This window comes from Medicago truncatula, chromosome 8 (genome assembly GCF_003473485.1).
Source record: "Medicago truncatula cultivar Jemalong A17 chromosome 8, MtrunA17r5.0-ANR, whole genome shotgun sequence".
NCBI classification, from domain to species: Eukaryota; Viridiplantae; Streptophyta; class Magnoliopsida; order Fabales; family Fabaceae; genus Medicago; species Medicago truncatula.
The window spans coordinates 27,107,065-27,126,498 of record NC_053049.1 but is presented as its reverse complement, the minus strand read 5'-3'; the positions used below and the strand labels follow the sequence as shown (position 1 = coordinate 27,126,498).

Here is a 19,434-nt window from a genome sequence, read left to right as displayed (position 1 = left end):
GGTTTTATTTCTTGCAATTTTTCTTTTTTGTATTTCCAATGGTTATGTAATATTTTAGGCTAGTTTAAATTCATCTTTTAAATTCTTGCAAGACCATAGCATGTACTTAGGATTTGATGTAAAGGACTATGGACACTATAAGTGATGTACACCGACACAAGCACCGACACATGCACACACCCCACATGGATATTCTAGATGCATGACTAGGGAATGTATGCTTAGATGTATGCTTAGGTTGTATAACACTTAGACAAAAATCTTTTTTCCCAAAAATGTGAATAACCTCACTTGAAAACCTTTTTTCCAAAATAGGAGTCAAAACTCCTCATTTTCCTTTTATTTTCTTAAGTAGAAATCTTAATGAATTTTAATCATACTTAGACTTTATTTTGCAAAATAACTAATTCCACCTCACATTTTCCAAATCTCATGCCCTTGATGCCTCTCATCTCCATTCTTCAAAATTCCTCTTTTTCTTTTCAAACTTAAAATCAACCAATAAAAATAAAAAAACAATTTTTGAGAATGAACTACGTTTGGTTTTGATCCTTTAAAAGGGTATGTAGGCAAGGAATCAAAACTCTTCCAAGCCAAATAAAATAAAATCTCAATCATCTTCTCCCCCCCATTCTTCACTCAAATAAAACTTCTTTTTTCAATAAGTAGGCAATAAAAGTAAAGCGTAGAAATAAAACTAGGAAAAAGGTTCTATAATCATTGCGGGTGCCTAACACCTTCCCGTAGTGAAAGCGACCCCCGAACTTAGACTCTAAGGGTTTTTTCTCAATTTTGCCCTTCCCAAGAAAAAATAGAGATTATCAATGATTGAAAGGTTCAAGCCTAATTAATGACTTGACACCCCAAAATCGTGATAACAAACATCTTAAACAACATAGCAACATAACAATATCATAATCAATATGTTAAACAACATAGCAACATCTTAGTCATCATCATATAATTCACATCATAAACATCGTATAATCTTCGTAGGTACTTCTTTAACAACACATAGGTGGAAGACAACTCGACAACTCATAGATGATAATTCATCGACAACTTAACAACTCATGGATGATAATTCATCAACAACGACCTTGACTCGACAAATGCGACAATGCAACTTAGACACTTATATGCATGTGGTACCAATCGTCATCATAAGTATTAATATACTTTAATCGTGCGGAGGACAAAGCTCCTAAAACGTGCGGAGGACAAAGCTCCTAATCGTGGTGAGGACAAAGCTCAATGAAATCTTATGCATGGACTCTTAACAACAAAACACCGTAATCATCGTAATCAACGTATCATCATGCATCCAATAATTTGGAGCTAAACGTCATCATTTCATCATATATATATAGACATCATGTACTTAGTTAAATAACAGCAGTAGCACAGTCAAGTCACACAACAACAGAGAGATATCAATATATCAATTGCAATTCACAACATAACAATATTAATGTGAAGCATCAACAACTTAAACATCAAACATCTTCCACATAAGGCATATAAATTTTCACATAACCAACAACAACTCATGCAACTTAGTTAAATAACAATAGCAGCATAATCAGATCACATCAACAGCTAAATATCAATTCATTTTCAACAACTTCCTGATCATTCAATAATAATTCAAGTAATGCAATCAATCAATAAAACACATTATAAACACTTAGCATTTCAATATAGCTTCACAATTCACAATCATTATCTTTAATAGGTCACACTATGTACCTAAAGTTCATTCCTAACCAATCCAAGCAACTCAAGTCTCACAATGCACTAAAACACTCAATTCTGGAAGTGCTCGCGAGGCGAGAGCATCTGCTCGCCGTGGCGAGTACAAGCCAACTTTCCAACTAAGGTTGTTCTAGGTTCAATCTCGTTCCCATTCGTTCCCTAATCATTAGTAGGTATGTTCAGGCACTCAAAGGCACTCAAGGTCCAACTAAAAAGTCGAAATTACAAAATCCAACATGCTCTCTGCCTTAGCTCGCTATGACGAGTAAGGTTGCTCGCTATGGCGAGCAATACCAAAAGAAATCGCGAGGCGAAGGGAAAGGCTCGCGTGGCGAGCGATGAAGATCATCACTCGCGAGGCGAGGTTCATAGCTCGCCGTGGCGAGCGATGAATTTAGGCTCGGACATGATGCACTTTCTACACAAAAATCATCATCTAACAAGGTTCTAAGCCTAATTTCAATCTCAGAATTCATCTTAATCATTATCTAAGGTCTAAGGACAATCTCTACATCATTCTAACAACTTTTCACCGTTTAATTATCAATTCTATCAATTTTAACCTACTTTTCGATTCCTCAAAAACTCATCCTACATCATGTTAAACCTAACCATTGATTCACATACTTAATAGAATTGCAAAGTTAGTCTCACCCTTACCTTAATACACAAAATCGCAGCCCTCCTCTTGGTGTTTCCTCTTCTCTTGGCTTTTTCTCCCTTTTCTCCAAAAACAGTCGTACGTTATGTTTTTTTTTTCTAAACTAGGTCTTTCCTATTTATATAAATCCTTAACCTACTTATTTTTCTCTTAAATCCAAATATTAATATTCTATTCTAATATATACATATATATAAAATATTTCTATAACAGATTATATATATTTCTACAACAAATCATACATATTTCTATAACAGATTATATATATTTCTAAACCAAATAACATATATACATTTCCTAAATCAAATAACATATGTATTTCTAAATCAAATGACATATATTATATTCCTAAATCAAATAACATATATATTTCTATAATATAATAACATATATTTCTACAACAATGCATGTATATTCCTTTAACAAACCATATTTATTTCTTCAACAAATAACATATATTTTCTAAACCAATTAACATATATTTTTCTAAAACATATACATATTTCTAAATCAAATAATGTAACGCCCTAATTGTTATTTAATTATTTTTAGTTGATTTAAAGTCTTTTATATGATTTTAAATGATTTATGTTGATTTTGTGGTGTGTTGTATTTTATTAAATGGTTATTTTCATTATTTAATAGAATAAGTGGAAATTATTATTATTTTAGAAATTAGGGAGTTAATTAGGATTTAATAAAAATTAAGGGAGTTTAATGAAATAGGGAAGTTATAGTTTGGGAGTTAGAAAAAGAAAGAAAAACAATCAGAATGTTTTAACGGAAGAAAACTAGCTTTTGGGAGAAGTTTGGGAGAAAAACCAGAGAAATCAAGAACAAGGGAGAGCTAGAGCAAGAGAGGATCGATTTTGCTGTAGCTTTGTTTGGGCAATTGAATTAAGGTAAGGGTGAGACTATCTCTCAATAATCATAATCTATAATTTCTGAAAATTGACCTAATTGCATAGTTTTTGGAAGATAAATTGTGGGTTAGGGTTTGATGATGATTCTGAGGGGAATGGGTATTGATCATGTTAATTCTGTTGTAATGTAATGTTTAGAATGAAAACTTAATCTATATTGTTGTTGTGATCATAAATTGATTGAAATTATGATTGATTGGATGATTTGATAAAGATTTGTATGATGGTGGAGTGATCTGAATTGTTGTTGTTGATGCATGTTTTATGTTCCTTTAGATGCCTAATTGTATATTGAACCTATAAACAATCTTTGGAAACATGTTTGGGCTTTGGGAGATCAAAATTGGGGGTTTTGGGGTGAAAAATGGTTTAAACCCGTGAAAAATTATGCAGAAACGATGACTGTTCGCTTAAGCGAGCCGGAAGCGAGCTGTAAGCGAACAGCTACTGTAAGTAGTTCGCTTAAGCAAAGACTCGTTCGCTTAAGCGAAGTGCCTTTGACAGCATTTCTTATTTTGCGTTCTTGTGTCTTTTTCATACGTTTCTGTCTTGAATTGGCCTTTGGTGTAAACATGAAAGTTGTAGATAATTTTGTTAGCTTTCCAATGGCTTTGGTTTGACTATAAAATGATTTTTGGTTTAGGAGTTATGATGAAAATACTCCAAGTAGGTCTTAGGGAAATTTTATGAAAATTCAGCAAAGCATTTTCCAAGTTAATCCAAAACTGGTGGGATAATTCCAAGGCTCAAAACTAGAAGTAATATGAGTGCAATTAAGGTGTTTAAGAGTATTTAACCCATGTTGTGAGTTGACCTTGGGGTAGGAATGGAGGTTGATTATAGTACTGTTGATGTTGAGTGAGTCAGATATAATATAATTTGATGTTGTTAGTAATGAGATATATTTGTATATGCATTATGTGGATTATATAAGATGTTTAAGTTGATATTGATTATCATTTGATATTGTTATATCTTGAGATGTTTATGTGCTGCCTATGTTGCCGTTGTTGAGTTTAGTGAATTTGGAGATGATTAATTGTGTATTTTCTGAAATCGTTGGATCAATTATGATGGATTATTGTTGACTGTGATGTATATTTATATTTAAATAAATTATACATGTTGCTGAATTCTTTTCAAAGGTTGAAGTATTATTAATTGAATTGTCGAGGTGAAGTCATATTTACATATATGCATTGATGAGTAGTGGTTGTCGTTGATGTTGTTGAGTTGTATGTAGATATACACAAGTGGAGTTAGTTGCATTAAGGGTGGTGAGTCATATAAGTACATATGCATTTGTCGTTGAGTTGTATGCAGATATACACAAGTGGAGTCAGTTGCATAAGCATAAAAACGATGAGGACTTCGGTCCTGGAACGCTTTGTCGTTCAAAACGATGGAACACTATGTTGTTCAAAACGATGTTAACGATGAGGACTCATGTCCTGATAAAAGAATGCTTTAACCATTCTATAACGATGAGGGCTTCGGCTCTGATATGGTACCACATGCATAGTTGCATTTGTTGAGGAGTCTTAGTGGAGTTGTCATGTCTTGCATGAGTCTTAGCGGTGGTGTCGAGTTGTTGCATGAGTCGTTGTTATTGGTTTTAATTACCATTTGTTGTTGATGTTGTTAATGATGATATACTTATATATTGATGAATTATTACGATGACAGGGTGTAAGATTAAATTGAAGAGTTAGATATCTATTATTGATGATATTGTTGATTATGAAATATATACATATATTGGATAATTTTAGTTATCGTCGTTGTTGGTTGAATTAGTAAGTGTTACTAAAGATTAAGAAGTAAGAACATTATTGTTAAATATATGTAGTTGTTTATATTGTTATGATGTGATGATTATGTTGTGTCGTTTATATTATTATGAGAAGATGTTTATGATATTGATTACGATGTTATGATGACTGTTTATGGTGTTGAATATGAGGTTGTTATGATGTTACATGATGATGATTATGTATGTTGTGATGATGATTATGTGATGTTATTTATGAGTTGTTAAATGTACTTGATGATGGTTATGTTAAGTTGATAAGTTGTCTTTTATTCATGAATTGCTAATGGAATGTTCGATGAATAACTATTATTATGAAATGATGATGTTACGTATAGTTGCTAAGTTGTCCTATATTCATGAGTTGTTAATAAGGTGCTTGATGGAGAATGTTAATACGAATTAATGATGTTGTTATGTTGTATATGAACTATGAATACGATGTTGTTACGTTGTTTATGTCATTGCTTATGAAGTTGTCATGTTGTATACGAATTATGAGTATGATGTTATATGATTATGATTAAGATGTTGATTATGATGTTAAATGATGTTGTTATGATGTTGTTTATGATATCGAGTCATGACTGTTGATATGATGAGTACATGATATGGTTTAGGAGTCGTTAAAAGAATTATTATTACTAATTGATGGAGTTTAAGTTGTTAGGTGCATTTGATGAATTATATATTATTATTATTGATTGTGAATCTCACCCCTTCTGCTTGAAAATGTTGCCCTTCGTATGGGTAACTTGCAGGTATTAAAGTTTAGTAGGAGTGGTGGCTCAAGTGTCTTAGGGCTCTGATACGTAACGGGATGGGAAATTGTTGCTAAGTTTATCATTCCTTTATGTATCAATTTTGGAACATGTTGTTGAAGCTTTTATTGTCGTTAAATTAATTCCGCTGCAAAGTTTTAATTATTACGTTGTTGAAATTTGAAGGATAATTATCTAATTATTCCATTTGTGATTTTTAAGAAAAGAAGTGTAACATTCCGTTTAAGGTGTTTTACTCTGATTAATTTATGAAATTTTTATGTTGGGAAAACGGGGTGTTACAAATAACATTTATATTATACTAATAAATATCAACATATAACATAACAAAATATCACTCATCAAAATAAATCATATAAATCACACAAATCATATAAGTATATTCTAAACTTATTTAAAATAATCAAATAATTAGAGAGGGCGTTACATATGTCGTTTCAAGGAATGTAATATCTTGCCTTGAAACAAGCACACCATTAATTTTTCATAAAATAAATTGAGGCTTTTCAAAGACTACTATCATTATCTACAATTTACAATTTTAAAAAAAAGAAGTCATTTTTATTATAAAAATTTAGGTGAGTTAGACTTTGGAGGACACATCAAGATCAAGATATGTCTCATGACTCAATGAGCACTTACAAAGTTACTTTCTATTAAAGACATCATCACACTAATAGTGAGGTTTGAAACCACGCCCTAGAGGTTGAGTCAACTCATTATTAGCCGAGCCAACCTTGATCAGGAATGTTATTATTAGTATTAATAGCAAAAATAGTGATTCAAAACATGATATCATATAATGATATCATTTAAATAATATTTTTTTCATCTGACCCAATAAATGAGACATTTAATAGAAACATTTTAATTTATATTAATGACTCTTAATTTATTTTATCATGATTATACTTAATAACATAAAAAAATCACAAAAAAAAGAAGAAAATATTAAATTATTCAAATTGAAGTATTCAAAATTTAATGATATTTTATTTTTGAAAATTTAGCGATAATTTTTTTAAGTACATGAAATATTCCTTTTTAAAAATTGGATGTGAAACAATGATAAAAAACTTAAAATATTTTTGTTTTTAGTTTATTTAAAAAAAAATATATTCGATAGTTTTTTTTAAGTAACCTCAATTATTTAAATTTTGACAGTACATCATTTTCTATTTGCAATATAATTTAAAAAAAATTATTTCGTTTAATTTAAGGCTACAATTAAAGATCTTATTTAAAGAACGTTTTATTTATTTTTTGTCTGACCTATTAAACGACAAAGTCTTTTTTTTTTTTTTGGTAGAGCAAAGTCTAATATTTATAGAATCAACCCAATTCAAATGACACATAAAATTTAATTATTTTAAATTATATAAATATAAAATTTCAAAATTTAATGACAAATATTTTTTTTGAAAATTTGTCAAAAACTTTTTTTGTAAATTAAATATTCTCTTAAAAGAATTGAATATAAAACATTAATAGAAATGGTTAAAAGATTCAAATAATTCAGTTTTTTTATACGGAGAGAAACATGAATTATTGAAATTTTAAATGCCTTCGATTTATTTGTTATAATATCCTTCAATATTTGTTTGTTTCCATATTTTTTTGGTTTAGTTGTTTCCTTTAATTAGAGGTTAAAATTAACACTATCATTTTTTTCTTTTTTCGTCTGATCCATCGATCAAGGCATTTTCATTCTAAATAATTACATGACACATTTTGACCTTTATAAAATCATTTTAATTTAAATGACATTTATTACTCTTAAATTGATTTATCATTATTATCCTTAACAAAAAAACTAATATTTGAGAATTATATTAATTATTAAGTTATTAATTATACAAATACTTGAAACTTTCGTGTTGGTATATTTTATTTTGCCTTGTTAAAAATACCAAATACATGAAATTTAGAAAGACAAAAAAAAAGACATGACATTGAGACAAAAGATTAATTTTTTTTTTTATTGAAATGGTGCATGAAATTGCTTGCAAATGGAAGCTAATTTTGGAATTGATTGAAGCTTTTGATACATTCATTCTATTGAAGAAACTATGATAAGTGAAAAACAGTCATAGTAAAACAGGACGATGTTAATATGTCTTCTTATTAGAAAAGGTTTGTCCAACTTAGATGATGTGAATCAATTGTATGCAACCTTTACGGTGATGTTTAACATGTCCGAAGATGTGTTTAAAAGCATCAATTAAGATTCATCAAATAAGATTTCATGTGTAATATACCCATTGTGCAAGACAAATATTCATAAAATAAATATAGATAAAAGCTAAATCAATTTATTGAGATTAGCTTTTCGAAATATCAATTCATTAAAAATTAACCTAAGGTATCTAAACTCTAACATATTGATCCTATATCAAATACAAAACATTGCCTTGACTAAAAATTATATTGTTGATGTTGAACATCTTGAAGTCGTAGAACGTAGACACATGCTCTCCAATGGAACCCTGATAAAGTAGCATTAACAATAAACAATTAGATACAAATAAAAAATAAAATCAACCCCATAATTGACAACCAAGTGATTAACTTTATATGCTTTTAAAACACATAAAATACTTGTTTTTACGAAAAAATTTATGGGGGAAAGAGACACATGAAAATAATGAAAATAAAGTGTTAAAATCATTGCGTAATCAATTTTGATTGGTTGGTGAAAACTAAATGAGTCATGGTCCATCTTGATAGCCTAATAAAAAAATAAATGAATCAATTCAATTTGATTGGATGATAAGAAAACATTAAATGAGAATGGGTTGTCGTATGTTACAAAAGACAGACGAACAAAAAAAACGATCTAATATAAAAGCGTATATAAAAATATAAAAAACAAAAAATTGGGGTTAAACAACCTTATTGTCCATTAGAACCATCTTCAAGGAGTAAGGAAGTTTGTCCTTGTTCATATCTCTAACGAAGGAGTAAGGAAGTTCAAATTGGGGTTAAAAAAAATTTGAACTCATATCTTAACTATTAAGCAAAATATATTAATGTTTTTTTTTTTTTGTTTTTTTTAAAGCTTACCAATCATAAGTTTTCCGTTGACCTATTTGCACTATGCATATGCAATACATGTTTCCTTCCATCAATTACGTGCAACACATATGGCAAATTAAACTCCTAAATTAAGCGCATCAAACTAATTTCATATGTAAACTTTTGATTAAAATCATGGTGTATTAAATACTCCTATCAAATAGAGATAACATTTTAGGTTAATTCACCAAATTATGATTGTTTTTTTTTTTTTTTTGGTAGATAGACGAAATGGCAAAGCCATTATAAACTCACACACACAAGTGGAGGTACCGGGGTTCGAACCCCGGTCATGGCATCCGGCCTAACAATTTCGGCATTTTTGCCAGTTGAACTAGGACTTCTGGATTGATTGTTATTTCTATTATAAACTTTTCATATTTATTGTGTACATAAAAGAAAACATTGCTGCATTAAATACTCCTCTCAAATTATGACTTTTTGCACACAACATTTTCTCTTAACTCATCAAATTTCAATTCCTCTTTTTTTTTTTTTTTTTTTATATATATATTATAAACTCTTTCATATCTTGTGTGTAAATGAGAGATAACATTAAATGATCCTTTCACTAATAGGTTGCCACGTGTACTTTTAAAAAAAATAGCGCAAATGTATATAATAAAGATAAAGAATACACTTGAGAAAATTTGACAGAATTTTCAATGTAGAGAATCAAATCCTACTATAAGACATAAGGTAATAAAAAAAAAATAAAAGACATGATGTACTTTGATTTTTTTGAAGATAATTTTTTTAGAAAAAAATAAAATTGGAATTTAAATAATTAATGGGTTTATTGCTTAAATTTAATTTTCGGTATCATTCAATTCTTCCTCATAATCTTGTTGTATTATATTTCTATAATTGTATGATTTTTCTATGTTCTTGAGTGTTACATTAGTTTACTAATGTACTCCCAACTTTTATACTCGCTTTTATTTAATATATTTTCCTTTATTTAAAAAAGATAATAATACAATTACATCATTAATATATATTTAATTCTCTAAAAACAAAAACAGGCACATTAATGAAAAAGATATACATTAATAAATGTAAATCAATAGAAATCAAAATAATTTAATACCCTAATAAACAATAATTACGATTATTTACTCTATAGTTAAGGTAAAGTAGTCAACTAGTAAATAGGTTTTACTCTGATTATATATCTTACAACTGGAATGGTAGTATAGCTGCTTTCATCATAATCTCTTTCATGCCAAAGGAAAAGTCCCGATTAAAAGAATACAGAAGCACGTTTGTCTTTTGCCCTCTTTGGATCTCAACTATACTCCTTCTTTCTTCCCATAATTCAATCTTCCTGAATATTGTTTATTCATGAATTATGTCTGCAAGTTAAAGAGCCAAAACAAACAAAAAAATTATAAAATATTCAACAACGCAACTTTATACCGAAGAAGAAAAACTACATTGTATTTGTTAAAAAAAAGAAAAACAAACTTTGAAAAGACTTTTTAAATAATATGAATTACCGAAACTCATGATTCTTACATATATCAAATAAGTCTTTACAATATATGAGTCATGGAAATTAATAAGAGAAATGTGTAAAAACTTGACATTGTAACAAAAAGAGAAAATAGAAGTTCATAGAAAAACTTTTAATAATATGAATTGTGAATATAGAGTGGTGTGAAAAGTGTGGGAGTCAAAATCGATATTTATAATCAAAGACATAAAATAAACAAAATAATCAAGTGTTTGATTCATGCAAACAATAACGAAAAAAATAATATTGTACATTAATATTCATCAATCAATACATTTGATCTTAGAAACAAAATCGCAGTAATTCAAACCAATTGATATTTTTTTTTGACAAAACCAATTGATTTTATTTTATTGATAACCATGTATTTGACATTCACACACACTATTTTTTGACCAAATATATTTTTATTTAATTTAAATGTGTAAAAAAAAACTAAATAAACATATTATGTACCATATCATTCCTTTAATGTTGCATAAACTATGGAAGGCATTACAAAAATTTAGAGAGTTTTCCCTTCGTTGAAATATTTAAAAAGAAAATATAAACAAAAATAAAGAAAACGAAACAAATAGAATGAGAGAGAGAGAGAGAGAGAGCAATGGATGAATAAAGAAAACGAAAACAAATAGAGAGAGAGAGAGAGAGAGAGAGAGAGAGAGAGAGAGAGAGAGAGAGAGAGAGAGAGAGAGAGAGAGAGAGAGAGAGAGAGAGAGAGAGAGAGAGAGAGAGAGAGAGAGAGAGAGAGAGAGAGAGAGAGAGAGAGAGAGAGAGAGAGAAATGATGATGATAATGAAAATGATGACAAATATATTGACTATATATAGGAAAAATAACTAAGTAAATGTTATAACGATGACATGTTATCTCAATTTTGATTGGTTGGTAATTTCAATCATGAATCATGATTGACTGATAATTTAAATCATGAATCATGCTCAATTTTTATTGGCTGATAATACAAAATTTATTCATGATAAGCTATTAAAATGTTATAACTTCCATTTTTGTTTTTAACAAATTAATTGAAATAAATCAAAATTGTGTGAGTGATGCAAATGACATAAATAGCATGTGAATAAATATGTGATGATTTGAATATTTGATCAAGCAATTAATGTGAGGAAGCAAGAAGGAGTGACACGTGTACTTTTAAAAAAAAAATAGTGCAAATATATATAATAAAGATAAAGATTACTAGGTCCCGTGATTAAAATGTTTTAGATAAAAAAATTATTGAAAATAACAGTTTTGTTTACCATGTTGAATTATTTTCTGATTTTAAAAAATGACTTTGTATTTTTTATTTTTTTTCCTCGTCAAGTGACTACTAAATATAAAGTTAGGTAAAAAATTGTTCTTGACATATATAATGTGTCACTCAAATGTATATAGAAATCAATAGAAGTGTATTTAATAGTCTTGTCTTATTTAAGTCTGAGTGTATTTTTCAACATATGTTTTTGTTCAAAATAAAAATATTGGATCACTTGTTTCTTCTATTTGGAAATTGAGAAGAGTGTGACGTTGATCCATCTTGGGGAGAGATAATATAAGTTTTATTTCTCTTCAAAAGAACTCGAGACTCATTCTTATAATTTATATCCTATAAATGAACTTAGTTTTAATGAGCACCTTTTCGAGATAGGAGATATGATATAATTTTTATGACGAGTTTTCAAATGTTCTTCATAGTGGATTCTTCAATAGTACTTGATGATATTAGTTCTTGAACACCCTTTGATATACATGGTATTGTATATAATATAATCTTCGTCTAAGAAGAGATCATAAATGATAATATAATTCTTTTTAAAGATAATAAAAAGTAATGCTATAGAAAATAAGAAAGAGGGGCTTAAAAGAGATATTATGAGTGAAAATTATTATTATAATTTTAATTATTTGATGGAGAAATTATTATTAATGATATATTTTCAGTGGAAAAAAATAATATTATTATTAATGATATTGAAATTAATTATTATTTTACAAATATTTCATCCGAGATTCGAACTATATGTCTTGTGAGGTAAAAATGTCAAACTGTTGTCAATTAGGTTGGTACATTTAGGACAGAGGTGGATCTACATGGTTAACTTTTATTTTTGCACGAATCGAAGTATTTTCTCTTCAACTTGAGAATTTCGATGAAATTTGGACTTAGCGTGTTTAAGGGTCTAAAAACTCTAGAGTTCGACAAGACGTAAGCCAAAAATGCATGTTCGTCGAAGCCAGGCAATTACTGTTGAGGCTGAAAGAATTTGAATTTCAAAGAGAAGCGGTTTCCTTGATGGAAACGTGGAAGACAAGCGATTTCCAAATGGAATGAGTGTTGATCATGGAGTTAATTAGGCTTTTTCCAGTTATTTTACTGCATATAAATAGTAGTTTTCCATATTGAAAAACAGACCGCAAATCACTTATAGAAATTCTAAAACACTCGAAATACCAACGCGAGATAAAAAAATTATACAAAATATATGTAAAATTATTCATCGAACCACCTTTATTATAAATGGAATGCAATGCAATTTATTCGTCGAAGTACTGGCTTTTAACTTTCTAGCCTTTATTTTGTATTTATTGTGTCTTATCGGTGTTTGATTTGGATTTATGACACAACACCGGGCGCCGAACACGAAAATGTTTCGAATCTTTGACTTGAAAAGAAAAATTATTTTCTCATCGTTGTCGTAAACTAAGCGTAGATTTTTGACTATAGAATGTTGTCATCATGGTCTCATTTCATCATCATATTTTCATTATATACAGTTACCTTCACAAGTTTTTTTCTTTAGGAACATTCAAAGTTTAAATCAACGTATATATCTCCTTTCATTCAATGGCAAGCTAGCTTTCAAACACTCATGGCATCCATTTCTCCTCCTCCTTCTTTTACACCCAAGATTCCTCAACAAATCCACGACGTTTTCCTCAGCTTCAGAGGCGAGGACACTCGCTATACTTTCACAAGCCACCTTTATGCCGCGTTAACCAGACTTCAAATCAAAACTTACATCGACAATGAGCTCGAAAGAGGTGATGAAATATCACCTTCACTTCTCAAGGCAATCGATGATGCAAAATTATCCGTAATTATCTTTTCGGAAAATTATGCTTCTTCTAGATGGTGTTTGGAGGAGCTTGTGAAAATCTTGGAATGTAAGAAAAATAATGGGCAAATTTTAGTTCCTATTTTCTACCATGTTAACCCAACAAATGTAAGGAATCGAACGGGTAGCTATGCACTTGCTTTGGCGGAGCATGAAAAACGTAGGGACAAGAATAAGGTTCAAACATGGCGGCTAGCTTTGAAAGAAGCTGCCAATTTCTCTGGCTGGGATTGCTTGGGCACAAGGTAATTAATATTCACCTTCATCACATAAATTTTGCTCTAACCCCAAATTTTCTATTTGAAGATTGATGTAATTAATCTTCAATAATATTAATTCCTGTGTTAATTAGTATATATTTGGCACAAAGTTTATGATAAAGGTTTATACTTCTTTACACTTGCTTGTACAAGAATCAGTTGTAGCCACTTGGTTTGGTCTGGTGGTATTGACTTGGGACCTGAGAGTGTACTAGATCTTAGGATTGATTCTCCCCGATGCCACTTTAGGTGGATTAATTTAGCTTCTTAAAAAAAATAATCAATAGTAGCAAAAAATTAAAATTAGTGACGTAAATTTATAATCATAAAAAATAACCTCTCATTAATTTCTGTCACAAAATTTAGTGATGGATTTCACGTTTTCCATCTAAATTTTTCTTGCTAACTTATGTTTATAACTTTTTAGTAACTAATTATAGGTAGCAATCAATCCAAGTTGTGTACATTCAATTTTGTTCATCCAGACATATCAAATTTTAAACTCATTTTTTCAAAATTTTAGAAAGAAAAAAAAATAAGTTACTATCTCTGTCCCTAATTATAGGGCCCTTTTGAAAAAATAACGGGAATTAAGATAGTGAATATTTGTATTAAATATGTTTGTAATTACTATTGTTTTTACAATTTTATCCTTTAAGAGATAGTTGGTTTATGTTTTCAACATGTTATTTATTGTTGATTAAAGAAAAAGATGTATAATAAATAGAGGCATGTATGTAAAGAAATAATTAATGTAGTTGGAAATAGCAAAGAGGTTTTATAAAAAAGGACAAAAAAAATTTTCAAAATGATCTTATAATTAGGGATGGAAGTAGTATAAAATTTGAATCGTCAGACCAAGATCAAATGACTTATGCTAAACCTAATCTTATTCTCAATAATACAAAGGTAGATTCTTGAATTGGTCACACAAAGTTAACTCATTATTTGGTAAAATGAACAGGAACGAGTCTGAACTAGTAGAACAAATTGCAATGGACATATTACAAAAGCTTGACACTATAACAAGTGGAGGATTAGAAAGACGAATCAACACATACAATCAAAATGCACAGCAAAAGCTTGAGAAATCCCTTAGGACAGGTAATCTTGCTGACATGTTAGAATTGATCACAACATTGTACCAACTTGCTGAACTAAAATTGGAGAAAGCCACAAAATCAAATGACTCAAGTGATTGGGATGATGTTTTAGCTACATATGAACGTATCAAGCAACTTAAACAAGACAAGTGGATGCGTAAATTTTTCTCAAAAAAAAATAAAATAAAAAAAAAGTGGATGCGTAAGTTGAATGCACAAGATTTGGAGGAATTAAAGGCTGCAAGGAACCATGTATTGCATATTCAGAGGGAGCAAGGAACAATGTATTGCATATTCAGAGGGAGCAATTCAATAGTAAAATGGGTTTCCGTGGTATATAGAGCAATTCATCATGAACAAGTGCCATCTTTCTAAAATTTTAATTTGAATTGTTTTAATGCTTTAAATACCATGTTGAAAGATAAGCATCATTGTATTAATATTGTTATTCAGTTGGGTGCTTCTATGATACATTGGAAAATTAAAGAGTTGGACTATAATTGTTTTTAGATTCTTATGTACCTAAAGAGTTGGATTTAGTTTGGGAGAGCTTTGGTTTACTCCCTATCAAAAAAACTTTTGATTCTAACTTTGTAATGTGAAGATTATTTGATTTTTGACTTTCGTGAATTTTAACGGTACAAAATAGATGACATGGGGTAAATCAATTCACTTAAATTATAGGGAGTGGAAGTATCTTACATTTTGAAATTTGATGTGATGAAGATTCAAAACTAAAGAATCTTCAAATTACAAGTTGGAATCCAAAGTTTTTTTAGTAAATCAAAACTCACCCAAATGGCAGGGGGTAAATACCGTTTAACCCTTGTTTTATTAACTACTACCTTCATCCCTAATTATAAGATTATTTTGAGAATTTTTTTTTGTCTCTTTTTATTAGAATGATATGTTATTTCCAACTACATTAATTATTTCTTTACCTATATACCCCCTATTTATTATACATTTTTTTTCTTCAATCAATAATAGTATGTTGAAAACATAAACAAACTCTCTCTTTTAAAGGATAAAATTGTAAAAACAATAATAATTACAAACAAATTTAATACTATAAATATCAATTTTCTTAATTCCAACGATTTTGTCAAAAACGTCTTATAAATAGGGACAGAGGTAATAATTAATTAATGATTTATTTTGTATACATTAATGTTGTACCCTGATTTTGGACCTAAAAATACTCATTCAAATTTATTTTCTACCACTGATATTTGTCAATTTGCTGTTGTTTTACTCCGAACCTTTACTCTCTTTTCATCTGCATATTTTACTGTCTTTGTCTCAAAGTATGTTCAATCATGATTTTCTTGCATAAAGCTATCCAAAGTGTTTTTCTTGCATTACAAGTCATTTGAAAAACTCTCTGAATCATTGCATTACTTTTCTTGCATTTTATTTCAAAAATCATACAAAAAGGGTATTTTGATCATTTCCTGCAGTGGAACCCATTTTAGTCCCTGTAACTGTCTCTGAGTCTTTCTAACTTGTCTGTACAAATCATTGTTGAATCTCTTTTTAAAATCATTTCAAAACTGCATCTAAGTCAGGTTGGATCATTTTAGTCCCTAGGGGCATTTTGGTCTTTTTCCTGTCATTTTTGTCCAATTTACCAATTTTAGTCCAATTTTATTTTAATGGCATTTTTAATACTCAAACAGATCCCAAAATTGCATTTTTGTCCAATACTCTTTTTTTTTAATTGCATTTTTTTAGTCTTTTTTTAATTGCAGATTAGTCCTCATATTAACTTTTTTGCAGATTAGTCCTTAAGTCCAAAACAGTCCAGGTGTCAATTTTCCATTGGGTCTCCAATACACATGGCAGACTATAAATAGTAAATGTGTCAGATCCATAAAAAAAAAAAGCAGTCAGAAAAAATCAGAATCAATCACAATCAGTCTCAAACAGAATCTTTTTCTCTCTCTCATCCATAACAGAATCAAAACAGAAAAAACTCAGAAAAAGAGGAAGAACAAACCAAAAACCCTAAAATTTTTCCAGAACTCAAATTCAACAGATTCATCCGTTCTTCTCCGATTCTCAGAGATTCGTCAAAGAACCTTCATCACTGAATCGTTTTGCTCTGCAATTCGAGTGCGAACTCACCACTGAAAGCGGCGAACTCAAGCACGATCGCAGAGTCTTTTTGAGAAGAAGAGGAAAAGAAGCAGATTCGAACCGGTGAAGAAGAAGAAGAGAAGAACCGATTTATTTTCGGATCCAAGCCAGAAAATCCACAAAAACAGCATCAAATCGAAGCTTTCTTGAAGATCCGGTTCGAAATCATCAAGAAAACCACAGGTAAAACTCAAACTTCATCTTTTTTCTCGAGAACAAAGAAAAAGGCGAATCAAGTGTAAATCTGTAGGATTATAGAAGTTTTTAACCGAAAAAAGCACAAAGAACTTGAAAAAACTTCATTCAAAACCGCAACTTCAAACTCAGATCTACTCCGGTTGAAATTCTTTTTTCAAAAAACTAAGCTCAGATTCATGCATAGGAGAAAAAAGGATGTTTAAAAATGTAAATTTTTTTTAAATCGGAGCAAAACAAATTTTCCGGCGGCGGCGGCGCCACCTTGAGGTGGCCGGCCACCGCGCCGGAGAAGCTTGTCACGCCGGAGAAGATGACCGGATTCTAGAGAGAGGTCAGACTCTCTCTCTCTAGAATCCAAGGAAGAGAGAAGTTTTTTTTGTGGACTTTGTCTTTTTTTTGTTGAAATTCCCTTTTATAGCTCCTCCGTTCCCACGCGCGCGCGTGCATGTTTCTGTGGTGTTCCCTCGCTCTGTGAACCATCAGATCTGAATTGTTCCAAGATCTGATGGCTGCTGTGTGTTTGATTTTGAATCCTGTGTGTGATTTTTTGTGTGGAATATGTTATATCTTCTGTTTGAACCGTTAGATCTTTGATCTAACAGTCACTGTGCTTCCTGCATTTTACACTATCTTTTGTGCTTTTTTTTGGACCCTTGGATCTTTGATCCAGTGGCTGTGATGTGATCTTGGGAGTTAGATCTGGACCTCTGGATTCATCCAGCGGTCCAGATTAAATCCTGCTGAGCCTCTTTTTAATTGCTTTTTAATTGTGTTTTAAATACTTTTTTACACTTTCTTGGCGTTTTATGCTTCTAAAAAATTTCTAAAAATATTTCCCTATCATGTTAATTTTTCCTCTAAGTGTTAGAATTTATTTGCTTATTTTTGCATTTATTTTCTTTACTTTGTTCTTTTAATTCTTGCTCATTAAATTCCATATATGTTCTTGATGCATTTTTTTACATATTGTGATATTTTTGGCATGTGAAATAATGTGTGAAAATATCTCTAGGAATATGATATAATGCTTTGCTTGTGTGTACTCTTATGATCCTCACATTGTAGCTTAAATTCAAACCTTTCAAAAATGGCTATAATGAGGGAATTATAGGTCATATGCATGTATGAGTGTTATACCTAAATTCTAGGTGTATTTTTACTACTTTGTCTCATTGCATTATTTTCTTTCTCTTGTGCTATTCAATTCAACATTGCTTGCATTATTTTTACTACTTTGTTTCGTTGCATTATTTTCTTTCTCTTGTGCTATTCAATTCTATATTGCTTGCATCTTTTTTTTATTATTATCATTTTGTACTTGTGTTTCTAACTCTTATGCTTCATATCTCATTCATTCCATAAGCACCTAATCTTTGTACCCTCATTGCTCCTAGTTTAGGTTTTCTTTTTGTATTCATTTCTATGCCAACTGGTTTGTAATAAATTTAGTTAGTTTAGTTTAGTTTACATTCTTGCAAGACCATAGCATGTATCTAGGACTCGATGTAAAGGATTATGGACACTATAAGTGATGTACACCGACACGAGCACCGACACATGCACACACCCCACATGGATATTCTAGATGCATGATTAGGGAATGTATGTTTAGATGTATGCTTAGGTTTTATAATGCTTAGACAAAAATCATTTTTCCCAAAAAAATGTGAATAACCTCACTTGAAAACCTTTTTCCAAAAAATAGGAGTCAAAACTCCTCATTTTTCTTTCATTTTCTTAAGTAAAAATCTTAATGAATTTTAATCATACTTAGGCTTTATTTTGCAAAATAACTAATTCCATTTCACATTTTCCAAATCTCATGCCCTTGAGGCCTCTCATCTCCATTCTTCAAAATTCCTTTTTCAAACTTAAAATCAACCAATAAAAACCAACAAAAAAACAATTTTTGAGAATGAACTACGTTTGGTTTTGATCCCTTAAAAGGGTACGTAGGCAATGAGTCAAAACTCCTCCAAGCCAAATAAAAAATAAAATCTCAATCATCTTCTATCCCCCATTCTTCACTCAAATAAAACTTCTTTTTCAATAAGTAGGCAATAAAAGTAAAGCGTAGAAATAGACTTAGGAGA

General features: G+C 29.9%; 1 protein-coding gene across 2 annotated transcripts; it reads left to right on the top strand.

The window, feature by feature from the left end:
• Nucleotides 1-13,325: 13,325 nt before the first annotated feature.
• On the top strand, nt 13,326-15,624 carry LOC25502789 (disease resistance protein RPV1). Of its 2 annotated transcripts, XM_039828450.1 has the most exons (3): nt 13,326-13,886; nt 14,866-15,273; nt 15,306-15,624. In XM_039828450.1, the coding sequence occupies exons 1-3, from the start codon at nt 13,396-13,398 to the stop codon at nt 15,343-15,345; spliced, it is 939 nt and encodes a 312-aa protein (XP_039684384.1). In that variant the 5' UTR covers nt 13,326-13,395; the 3' UTR covers nt 15,346-15,624. The 2 variants fall into 2 exon arrangements, with proteins under 2 accessions (XP_039684384.1, XP_013445803.1); XM_013590349.3 differs by having other exon boundaries at nt 13,327-13,886; nt 14,866-15,624.
• Nucleotides 15,625-19,434: the final 3,810 nt, after the last annotated feature.

Excerpts from the sequence above, each read along its gene's own strand:
- LOC25502789 (XM_013590349.3), top strand. The coding sequence starts at position 13,396 with ATGGCATCCATTTCTCCTCCTCCTTCTTTTACACCCAAGATTCCTCAA. Across the intron at positions 13,887-14,865 it reads TGGGATTGCTTGGGCACAAG|GAACGAGTCTGAACTAGTAG; the intron begins GTAATTAATATT and ends TAAAATGAACAG.